This window comes from Colletotrichum karsti (assembly GCF_011947395.1).
Source record: "Colletotrichum karsti strain CkLH20 chromosome Unknown Scaffold53, whole genome shotgun sequence".
Classification (NCBI taxonomy): Eukaryota; Fungi; Ascomycota; class Sordariomycetes; order Glomerellales; family Glomerellaceae; genus Colletotrichum; species Colletotrichum karsti.
In genome coordinates this window covers 91,685-102,664 of record NW_024065953.1, presented here as the reverse complement: position 1 = coordinate 102,664, position 10,980 = coordinate 91,685, and the positions used below count along the sequence as shown (strand labels likewise).

The 10,980-nt window shown below is 55.1% G+C and overlaps 2 protein-coding genes across 2 annotated transcripts; both read right to left on the bottom strand.

Annotated features, from left to right (window-relative positions):
• Positions 1 to 297: 297 nt before the first annotated feature.
• Positions 298 to 2,806, bottom strand: CkaCkLH20_11993 (uncharacterized protein; the record flags this gene model as incomplete). Its single annotated transcript, XM_038894707.1, has 5 exons — positions 298 to 952; positions 1,004 to 1,534; positions 1,592 to 1,749; positions 1,810 to 2,544; positions 2,621 to 2,806. 5 exons carry the CDS (start codon positions 2,804 to 2,806, stop codon positions 298 to 300), a joined length of 2,265 nt encoding a protein of 754 aa, XP_038739964.1.
• Positions 2,807 to 5,077: 2,271 nt separating this feature from the next.
• On the bottom strand, positions 5,078 to 6,190 carry CkaCkLH20_11992 (uncharacterized protein; the record flags this gene model as incomplete). The annotated part of the gene is made up of 1 exon (XM_038894706.1): positions 5,078 to 6,190. The coding sequence occupies one exon, from the start codon at positions 6,188 to 6,190 to the stop codon at positions 5,078 to 5,080; it is 1,113 nt and encodes a 370-aa protein (XP_038739963.1).
• Positions 6,191 to 10,980: the final 4,790 nt, after the last annotated feature.

The following is a 10,980-nucleotide window of genomic DNA, read 5'->3' as shown; positions in this document are numbered from 1 at the left end:
AGCCATGCTTGAAAACGCATTCCAGCTCAACCCATCGATGAATCTATCCAATGGTAGCATCCCGAGCTCATGTATCCAGCCGCCGCCACGAAGCGAACCTCTCACCTTTCTCCTCCAGGCTGATTTCCCTCCCCTTCTTTTGCTGTTTGAAGACTGCCTTGCCGTTTGCTCATAGTCGTTGTGCACTTTCCATCTGCTTCCAGGGTGTTCCCCAGTTTCGTCTGACCAAATCCGAGTCAATTACTTTCCGGTGGCTATCGCTTCTCTCCTTGTCAACTTTGCTTCCAAAATTGGGTTTCAAGCGGTTGTCGGGTCGTACTGGTTTAAAATGTTCCACACACTATCGTTCCCGAAATCTCCTTCAAATGTCTGCCCGGCTGCCGGCGGCGGCGGTGTTGCTGCTCCCCACGCCGGCAACGACCCGTCCTCTGGTATCCCGTTCAGATCGTGGTAGATAAGATCTCCCATCGGGAAGAGTGGCGCAATCGTCGTAAAGTCCCAGTTGTTCGGCATCGTCCACTCCGAGTGCGACGATGGCATGGGGTATGATGATGTGTCGGGCGCGGTTGGCTGTGATGTCGGTGTTGCCACAGTGCTGCTCTTGCTAACTGGTGTATCCGCCGTGTTCGCCGTCGTGGAAACCGATCCCCGGGCCGATATGCTGCTGCTGCTCTCCGTTGTCGATGCCGGCGTTTGCGACGCTAGACTTGACATGCTTGGCGGCGGTGCTGGGTTTCCGACAGCCTTCTTGAATTTGACAAAGATGGCTTGGAGGACCCCTTTGGCGGCCTTGGCGAGAGGATTTCTCTCCTGCATTGCTTCAAATCTTTCCGTTGTCCAGTGGAAATGCTGCATCGCGCTCCCGGCCATGTCTAGATTCTCCTTGGGGAAAAGGATGTATATCGACGCCATGAGCACTACCGCGTCGAAGCTGCCGAAAAACAGCGAGAAGCTGGCAACATATTAGTCATTGGGCAAAACCGCTCGGCTCACCATTACTTACTTTCGCCACGAACCAGCATCGAGACCCTGGAACGTGAGCATCTGGCGGTGCAGCATTTCAATGCTTGCCTTGAGCGCCTCGGTACGACTCTTTTGCCTGTTGAATATGTATGGCCTGTGCAGAGCCATCAAGTTGAAGAGGTTCATCTGCGGCAGGTAGAACCGAACCGATTGAAGCCAGTAGCATGACGGTTCGTCATCCCACCTGCGGTCCGGATTCTCCAGGCGGAAGTAGGCAGGCGTCGTCTCGTCTAGCTCCAGGCACATCTGGTGTACTCGGTCCACTTTGGAGTAGTCCTTAGGACACGCGCCATCGTGCTCCAACTCCAGGATCTCTCGCATCGGGCCCACGAGCTTAAATGCCCAAATGCCCCTGGTCAACGGTGTCGGGGGATCTTTCTCGTCATCTCTTGGCGCAATGGGTGTTTTGCGGCGGTCCTTTGGCAGGGGCGTATCTATCGGGAGACTTGGCGGAAGTATACGCCAATCGATGCTGCCGGGACGTCCCAATACAAGCGCACAATGAATGTCCCTGTTCGGTGTGAGCCGAGTCATGTCTCGCCATCCTTGCAGCCCGGCAGTTGCTCACCATGTCATCAGAACCATGTACAGTTTGCGCCTCCTCTGAATCAGCCACATGTTCTCCAGAACATCTTCGGTTTCGTCACTGGCCGGTTGAGGATCCAAACTGTCGCGGTGCATTCCTATTTCTTGAGCGTCTCTGATGGCGCTACCAATGGCGTGCCACTTGATTTTCACTGTTAGTTTTGACGACTTCCCAGCAAGCACGCGGGCCGGACTACTCACCGATTCCGTTACTTTGGCCATGTATTTGAGAAATGCTGCGCGAAGGAACGACGCTTGGACCGTCGTCAAAGTTATCTGTCGCTTGCCTAGCAACGACAAAATGCCCACACCCGACTCGCTGTAATCAGCAGCGAGGTCTTCAAAGGTCATGTTGCCGGCATACTTGAGATGCTCGTAGAACTCGTGCGATCCTTCTGGGAGAGTCAGGAGAGCCGTTGCCAGGACCTGGAAGAGCAAGGCCGGGAACACCCTCAGATCCGGTGATAGCCCCTGCGGTCCCAAGTTGGAAAGCACGTTGAAGGGGATATTGTTCCATTCGGCGAACTGCTGCATGAACAAATCCTCCTCGAGGGCGTAGTACTGCCAATTGAACTCGCGGAAGTAGACTTCGATGAGCTTCTCGATGTAGCCCTTGGCCGGAAGTTGTCTGATCAGGGATTTGTACCTCTCCTTTGTAGCAAACTGGTCCTCCATCTGCGTTGCGCCGCTCAGGTGGGATAGCGAGCCATCGCCATTTGCGCTCTCGATTTTTCTCATGAGGCCGAGTGTAGATGCCCCTGCGTGGGAGTAGCCCCAATTGGCCGCGGCGTTGGATAGGCTTTGGACCTGCGTTGTCCTCGAACCCTCGGCTTCCGCTTTCTGATGCTCCTTTGCTGTCGGCGCACCCGTCTCGTACTTGCACGCGTCCTGCTTGTTGCGTGACTTGCAGTTGGCGCATGGCAGGTCTCGATCGCACTGCGCGCAAGGCATGTTAGTCATCATAGGATAACTTCGGCGATTGGCGACGGCTATGGAGGGTGACCGGACCGACCTTCTGCTTCCGACGATGACACTCTGTACAGGATATCACGACGCGCCTGCGCTTCTTGGGTGGCGGCCGGCCATCTTGAGACTGGGCTTGAGGCGGCTTTTCTGCGGTTGCTGGTGCCGGATGCTGTGTCTGACCCTCCCGTGCGGACGGCGGGTTTTCGGAGCTGTTGCGCCGGTCGTCGGCCATCGTCGGCCGTCGTCGTAGTCGAGTCCTCTAGAGAAGGTGAAGAGTGTAAACGGTCGAGTGCGGGGCGGGTCGCGGCGCGAATTTGCTCGAGTGGTCAGCTTCGCCGGCGCGATGGTAAAACCGGCAGATGGCAGCTGTGTGGAGAATGGTGTCGTCGTCGACTGAGGGTTCGTAGGTTCGTTGATGAGGTCGGCCGTGATACGACGTATGCGCGCAGGCGTGCGCAAAGCATACGAGAAGCATAGAATAGAAGAATGTAGCGCCACGAGTGGTTCGGCTTCTGGTCGCTTCTTTGTCGTGGATTGTGGTCGGCAGGTTTAATGATTGATTACGGAAGCAGGGTCCAATGGATCAAGGAATGATTGGGAAATGGAGACAACGGGAAATCTGGAAAAGTAGGACCCGCTGAGCAACCTCGATGTGACCAGGGTCAACTCTCACTGCATCAGCCGAGCAGGCAGACTTGACAACCAGTTGCACTGGGCAGAAACAAATTCAGCAACAGCGCAGCGGTGACGGTGACGGAGACAGTGACGGCTGCAGTAACAAGTAGCAAGGCCAGACAGAGGTCAAGAGGATGGATGCAAGAGCTTGGAATACCTCACCTACCTTACCTCGACAGGGTGCGGCAAGGAAGGCATGTGGTGGCTGGATGACGGTGGGGCCGGGAGTTGGCCTACCTCACCTGCAATCAATTGCATCTAGTATACTTCTTCTGTATCTGTAACTTAGAAACTCGGAGCTGAGGATTCGTTACGACCTTCTTAACGCCGTGTGGTGAGGTGGTGCCCGGCACACCATCAAGTCGTCAAACCACATTTAGAGTACACTCACACACGCAGAGACGGCCGACAACGACGACATCGAATACACAAACACACGAACGAACGGCCGACCCAAGCCACACACACACTCCGTCTTCTGGGACAAGCTAAGATAGTTTCTTGGTTTGCGATCGCCTACATGCAGCGAACTGGCACGCTGAATGGCCTCTCCCACAGGTCAAGTCTCTGCCGACATGGATTTCCCCCCTTGCAGAGTACGGGTGACCTTGGATCGGCGACCTACAACTGACCTCGGATTGCAGATGAATGATAGGAAAGCAGAAAGAGAAAGCAGGTTAAAAGACCACACAGACAAATTTCAGGTCAAGGCGGCGAGCGTTCCGCACCGGTCGCGTTCGCAGCGGCAGCGGCAGCAGCACCAACAGACAGACCGTCACCGACCAAGATCCCCATGTGGAGGGGTAGGGCCGGCAGGGCGCCGACAGGGCACGCACGCCGAAAAATGCCATGTCCTGTGTGGTGGGTGGTGTGGTGTGGTGTGTATGAGAGTCCTGCCATGCCATGCCTCGTGGAGTCGTCGCACCACTGCCTTCGGAGTCGTCTGGAAGTAAGGACGACCACGGCCGCCGGCTGCCCCTGCTGTGCGCGTGGTAAATGTGCAATGCTGAGCTTTAAATTCAGCATCTTGGGGAAAATAGCCTTCTTGAATCTCGCAGCTCGACGAGAACGTGTTGCATCCCGGGGAACCTTGTCCTCCAGCTTGCCGCCTCAGAACCTCTTGTTGTTGTCTCCGGCTCTTCGTCCACAACTACCGTCCGCCAATGACGACGGGACGCTCTCTGTATCCCATCGACGTCGCCGGTCCTTGGTCATGCCCTCCCTGCCCTTTTCCTTGCCCGTGCCATGCCTCGCCGTGACATGCCATGCCAATGCCACATGCCATGGTGTCGATGAGAACTTAACCGCTTATTGCCTGTCACAAATCGGGAGATGTGGGCGAACAACGGCCCTGACGGTACATGGTTTCAATTGCCGATCACCGACGTTCGAGTAAGGACCGTCTACTCAGTCTTCCGGGTCTTGATGAGTCGCTGCTCACGATCCTGCGCGCGATCCAGAGTGCTTCACGAAGGGCTGGAGATCGAGCGAGATGGAATAGGTGTGTTGCAGAGACAGTCAATTGTAATATATCAACCGTGACAGTCCACTATGAAAATTCTCTTGTCTTCAACGCCAGGCCACACCCGTTGTTTTTTTTGGTTGGTCCATTCCGGTTCACCAAGACCCCGTCTAAGAAACCGTCCCAGTGCCGAGTCCTACTCCTAAATCTCCACGACATGAACATCATTGCAGACCGATATGCAGACACCCGCGAAAATGCGCTTGCAAACAATTGCCAGATCCTCCCGACGTCGATACGACCGAAACAAACACACATGAACATAGAACTGAAACACGCCTGGGTATTGGTGTGATGAAGGACCGCCTACGCTACCCGAGAGAGATACGCCTTCCACGCCTTCCTGCGGTATCTCTCCGCCTCCGACGGAGGATCGCCTGCCTTGAGGATACCACGACCGACGATGACAATGTCCGTACCGCAAAGCTCGACCAGCTTTTGCGGCGTGTTGTACTGCTGGCCCTTGCCATCACCGGCGACACCTCCGTTCTCCTCGTCGCCCTCCGGAGGAAGCTGGCACCCAGGAGTCATGTGGATGAAAGCGTCTCCTGGTTCGGTGTTGAGGTTTTCCTGGGAAACGAAGCCCATGACGAAACCTTTGTTTTCCCTCGCGGCCTCCACGCACGCCTGAGTGTACTCCTTATTCATGAAATTGCCCGCACTGGACATTTGTGCAAGAATAAGGAGACCACGCTCCATGGGTGCTTCTTCGATGCCAGCGTAGAGGATATCGTCACCGTGTGACTCGTTGCGGGGGAATCGGGGCGAGGGGGCCGGCTCGAAGTGCTGGGTCAAGGTCGTGATCGAGACGATGCTGCCCTTGCGGCCGTTCACATCGGGCGGGCGAGGAGTGCCGATGGTATGTTCTTGCGCGTTGAGGTCGTTCGCCTGGTCCTCGTCGTAGTCGTCGAAGCTCTCTGATCTTGGCGTGCCAACTGTGACCGAAGTCCTCACTTCGTAAGGGTAGCGTTCGCGCCATCTGGTCGCAGCTTCGGAGAGGGCTGTAACGGCGGCCTTGCCGGGAACCATGTTGACGTTGACAATGTGGGCCCATTCGATAATACGCGCAGAGCCAGCAACGTACTGCATTTGCACGGTGTTGCCGATATCGCCAAACTTGCGGTCTTCGAAAATAAGAAAGCCGTGCTTCCGGGACAGCGCGGCGAGCTTGGCTCCAGTGCCGGTCTGCGGGTTGAAGTCCCAGCCAGCGACGATGTCGTGATGCGTCTTGAGGACGACGATAGAAGGACCAACCTTGTCAGCAAGGTAGAGGAGCTCTCGAGCGGTCGGGACGTCCGCGCTGAGGCAAAGGTTGGACGCCTTGAGGTCCATCAATCGCAAAAGGTAGGCCGTGAGAGGATGGGTGGCCGTCTCAGCTCGGCTGGCGAAAGTCGCCTTGAGTGTGTTGTGAGAAGTCATCCTAGTAGATGTCCCGCGTTCTTTGAGCGATCCCCAAAGACGGTATGTGATGAAGTCGTCGGTATATTGGAGATGTTAGCCCACTGGCTGGCCGCGGAGATTGAGTTTCCGACTGCGACGACACTGGCGGAGCGGAAACCTTTATGGTTGTCGTGGCAAGGCTGCTGAGGGGAAGCCAGCAAGAGAGGGGAAATCTTAGGTGACGAGATGGTTGAAGGAAGCGCGCCAACAGGGTTTTTGTAGAGTACAGCCTCGCGGCGAGCGGCCCGAATAAGACAAGTGGCGATCGGTCTCTTACGACGCCGTATGTGATGATGGCCTCGAATTGATTGTGCGGCTTGACGTGAGGGAGAGACAGACAAGACCCGATCAGAGGTTGAGGGCGGGAGAAGGTAAGGGAGACGAAGGTTAAGAGTAAGGTGTGGCCAGGCGAGCTGGACTTTTTAGTGAAGACTAAGTAGTTAGTGAGCTCGATGTGCGCGAATGTGACTGTGGGGGTGCGCTTAAGATTAGATAGACACTGAGGGCGGCGGGCAAAAAATCGACGAGGGGGGATGGAGGGGTTCGCGTTCGCTCTGCATCAAGTTTTGCCCAGAAGGGAGAAGGGAAGTGGAGAGAGGAATAGAACTGGGGAAGAGTGATTGCAAGGCCAAGAGCAATTTAGAGAGAGAGAGAGAAAACAGGAGGCCAACAAGAGAGAGGGATAGAGAAAAAAAAAAACACTAGCAACATAAGTGCATGGATCAAATGCCAACAAATCAATGAATGAGACGACGGAGAGGAGACGAAGAGGATAAATTATCGGGACAAGGAACAGGAACCAAGTGCAGAGCCCCTGACTTTGCCGGGCCCGGCAAGATGAATTACACCACGAACATGGACTCGTCCAGTACTACCGGCATGCTGTACTTCGTATGAAGTCACGGAGTACAGACATTCACACTCACCCACGTAATCGTCGTCTTTACCTTGGATTTACTACTGTACATCAGATCAGACCTTGAGTGTGTGTGTGTGTATGTGTATACACAGACGACATATCATGACATGTAGATCCGATTTTTCTTCTTGCATTTGCCCCCTTTTTATTTGCCGGTCTTCTGACCCAAAACCCTCTCTCGTTTTCTGTCACTCGAGTCTATCTTGTCGCGGTTCTCTCAGCAGGCACTCCCTGTCCTGACGGCATGTTCCATATCAAATGTTCTACCTGTTGATCGGATTCGGAGTGTCCAGGAACACCGCCGTTCTTGGACAGGCTGACGATCTCGACCCCATCTGCACCCTGAATTGACTAAGGCGTGTGGCGTGTGCTAATTAGCACTCGAGGCATGCCGACCTTCCATGTGGCATCCCGGCAAGTAGACTAGTCCATGTCGTCGTCAGTTCTTCCAAGAGACTTCATCCAGGCAGGCATACGGACGGACTATTTTAACGGCCACCACTCAGGCAACTGAATGAATCGATACTTGGTGAACTCCAGCTCACATCACCTCACCGTGGCGGCGGAGTGTACTAGGGCCGGCGAAAGATGCGGCGTCGGAGCGTTCCATGAGAGCCAGATGTGAAAAAGGCATCCCTTGACGGCAGGATGCCTGAGTCGATCTCCAAAGCCAAAAGGGCGTGGGCAACCAGATGAGATGGGCTCGAACCCACCCCTTCACAAGTTCTGGAACCATACCGACGTCCGACAAAAGTATTTTTCTTCCCTCGTCCAGACCCTGCAAATGTGACTGTGACGTGTTGCCCTGCGGCCAAGGGGCGGTTGGAACGCTGGCCGACCACATCAACAGCAACGGTCGCGCAGCAGCAACACCACGAAGCAGCCACAACAAGTTGTACACCACGATGCGCTGCGCTGCGCTGCGCTGCGCTGCGCTATGCAACCCGCAGCTGCCATCTCGGAGACGTCATGCCGCGCCAATACGGTACCTGCGTGTGTGTTGCTTTGTGGAACATTGAGTTGCGGTGCGAATCGTGTCAAAGCCGTCCGTCCTGTCGGCTGGTCGCCAAAAAAAGAAAGGATGAAGTTTTTGGATAGCCGGATTGAAGGGTGTGTGGTGTCGGCGAAAGCAACGGCTAATCATAGGGTTGCCGCGTTAGATCAGATTCCAATGCATCGACGATGAGAGACAAACAACGCCGGTTGAGATGAGAAATGGTCGGCCGTCCTCGACTGCGGTGAACCATGGACTGGGTGAATGAATGGTGCATGTGTTGACCGCAGCCGTCAAAAGTCGTTGCCGGAAGCGGCAGACATTGGGATTCTGCGGTGAGGCCTGTCGCCCCATGAGCCACAAAACGGTGCAGCTTGCGGGTCGGAGGCTCTCGACGTCACAACCCCTAAACCTCTCTCAGCCTATCGAATTGGGGCGGTTGGATGATATCGTGCCATGTCCCTGGGTCTTAATTATTCCCAGTAAGGGTCTCTCGTGTTTGCTGCAGGATGCCACGGCATGTCCGATGAGCCAAAGACCGGTGTGTTCTTTTTTTCCCCGCAGCTATGCTACACAAGCATTTGAATTTGTCGCTCTTGGCCTCGAGGCTTTTCAGGCGGTATCCGGCCTCGAACGCAACGTTGACGAGCAGGAGGAAGTAGTGCGACAGATAGCTGCTCCTGCGTGAAACGAAGACCGGTCCAGCATCTAGGAAGAATAATTGAGAGCAGCGTACCTTACGGTACGAGGCAAGTTGAGAAAGCGGCATGAATCGAGCAACCCGGGGGTTCCAGTGCCGTTCCGGGGGTGTATCGAATAGAGACCCGGTGGGCGCCTTCTCTGACTGGAGAAAACGTGAGTGACGACGCCGGGCCCGCCACCCGGAGAAGCGAGTTGGTCAGATCCCGCTATCGGCTGGCACTCGGCCGTGATACCTAATCATGTCCAGGGTCAGGTGTTGTGGCTCTCCTCCAGCCGTAAGGCCGAGATCGCTTCGGTTCCGGGTGCTGGCCATGGGAGGCCCGGGCGAGCACACGGTCCCTCGTCTTGACCCCGGCGCCGACCGTCTTTGGAGGACTTGGATGTCATCTTCAATCTCCATTGGGGGCAGAGAGGTGACAGGCATGATTGACAGCTGGCCCGCGTTGATCGTATGAAAGCCAATCTGGCGCAGGGCCGGTGCCGTGCGCGTCCACCAGACCGCAGCATCGACATGTCCGCTCGTGCCCTGTTTCGTTGGGGAGCATGCACGACCACGGATACTGGTATCTTGCCTGCCGACTGTGGTGAATGCCTAGTCGCTAGCAAGGGCGAATATGTCCTCAGGCTCGTTGCTTGTGATTCGGAGACTAGCGCAGCGTTGGAGACAAGGCGGTAGTTGACCTGAGCTAACAGAGAACAGGTCGCGAAGCCAACACCAAGAAACTGCAGGAACACCAATGCCTGTCTCTCGAGGGCAGACGAGCGGTATTTGAGATGAGAAAAGCCCAAGACGTGCATAAGCCGCCTGGGGATGTTGTGCGGCAGCCCTCGCTTGAGTCAGTGTTGCGTGTTTGAAAAGGTCTTTTGGTGGCGTTGTGAGAAGTTAACAACGAGACGAGAAGCCCAAGCGAGCGATATGTCAGAGATGGACGGTGGTGTTTTGGAGATATGTAGGAATCGTCGTGGAGTTGATATTCCACCGACGGATGCGATGTGATCCATCGCGGCGGTTCTCAAGCAGCCCCCATCCCGACCATGCATCTTTTCTTTAGGTGCATCGTCGTTCACTTTCCGAGATAAGGAAGGTAATCTTTCTAATTCGTTGATGTGCGGATGTATCTGCTGGGCTAAGGTAAGACCGAAAGAGAGATTTCTCTGACCTGCTGAAGGAGTCAAGGAGTCAAGGTGTCTTATCCATTTCTTATCCGTGCTTATCCAATCAACACGTAGGGCAAGTCGAGCCGGTCAAACCCCTGCTAGATCCTGTTCAAAGGGCAATTGGTGTCGACTTGGAGGCGGAAGCACTGGAAGCTCCCACTGCAGATCCGCATACATGTGAGAGGGCCCAGGTACGTAAGGTAGGACTGCAGAACGAGCACCTCAGCTTACCTACCTGCCGTACCTAAGGTGCCTGCCTGCCTGGTGGCCACTGAGGCCGTGTGTACCTCACTGAGACACGATGCAGCACAAAGTCTTCGTCGCGTCTAGCCGCGCAGCCCGGATGGTAATTAAAGAGGATACTTTGCCTGGCCTTACGTAGCCCGTGGAGGAGCCAAGCACGATAGCAATTTATCGGCGCCGGAAAACCTGAAGTGATTCCATTGTTTTCTGAGCTGCGGCGTCAGGTCAAGGAAAGGAAGGGGAGGTAAGCAAGCACAAGCTGGGCAAGCCATCCAATATTCCGTGCTGTCCGAATCCCACATCAGCATTCATCATCTTCCACGTCTTGTCAGCTTTCGCTATCTATCTATCTATCTTTTGATTGACAGACCACCTCACACGCTCCTTTCCTTTCCTCTACCACCTCCACACCTATCACTCCGCCTCTCCCTTCAACAACTTTTTTCCCCCTTCCCGTCAGCCTAATTGCTCTCGACTCCATTTCGACGCGAACCGAACCCGGGCCGCCTACGTAATTAAGATCCCCAAGAGACTGGACGACCAGACCCATCTCTGATCCATCTGCCTTCCTCCTCGACTTGCAGACAGATCCCGTCACCAGAACCACTTATCTATCATCCGTGCAACCTCCACTGCAACACCGGCTACCTCGGTCGCCTCATCCACGCTGCTTAAAAGCTCTTCACGCTCCGTCCCTCAACATACATTTCTCGCCCACCTGCTGAACGCCAGTACCCAGTCGCTCATATCACC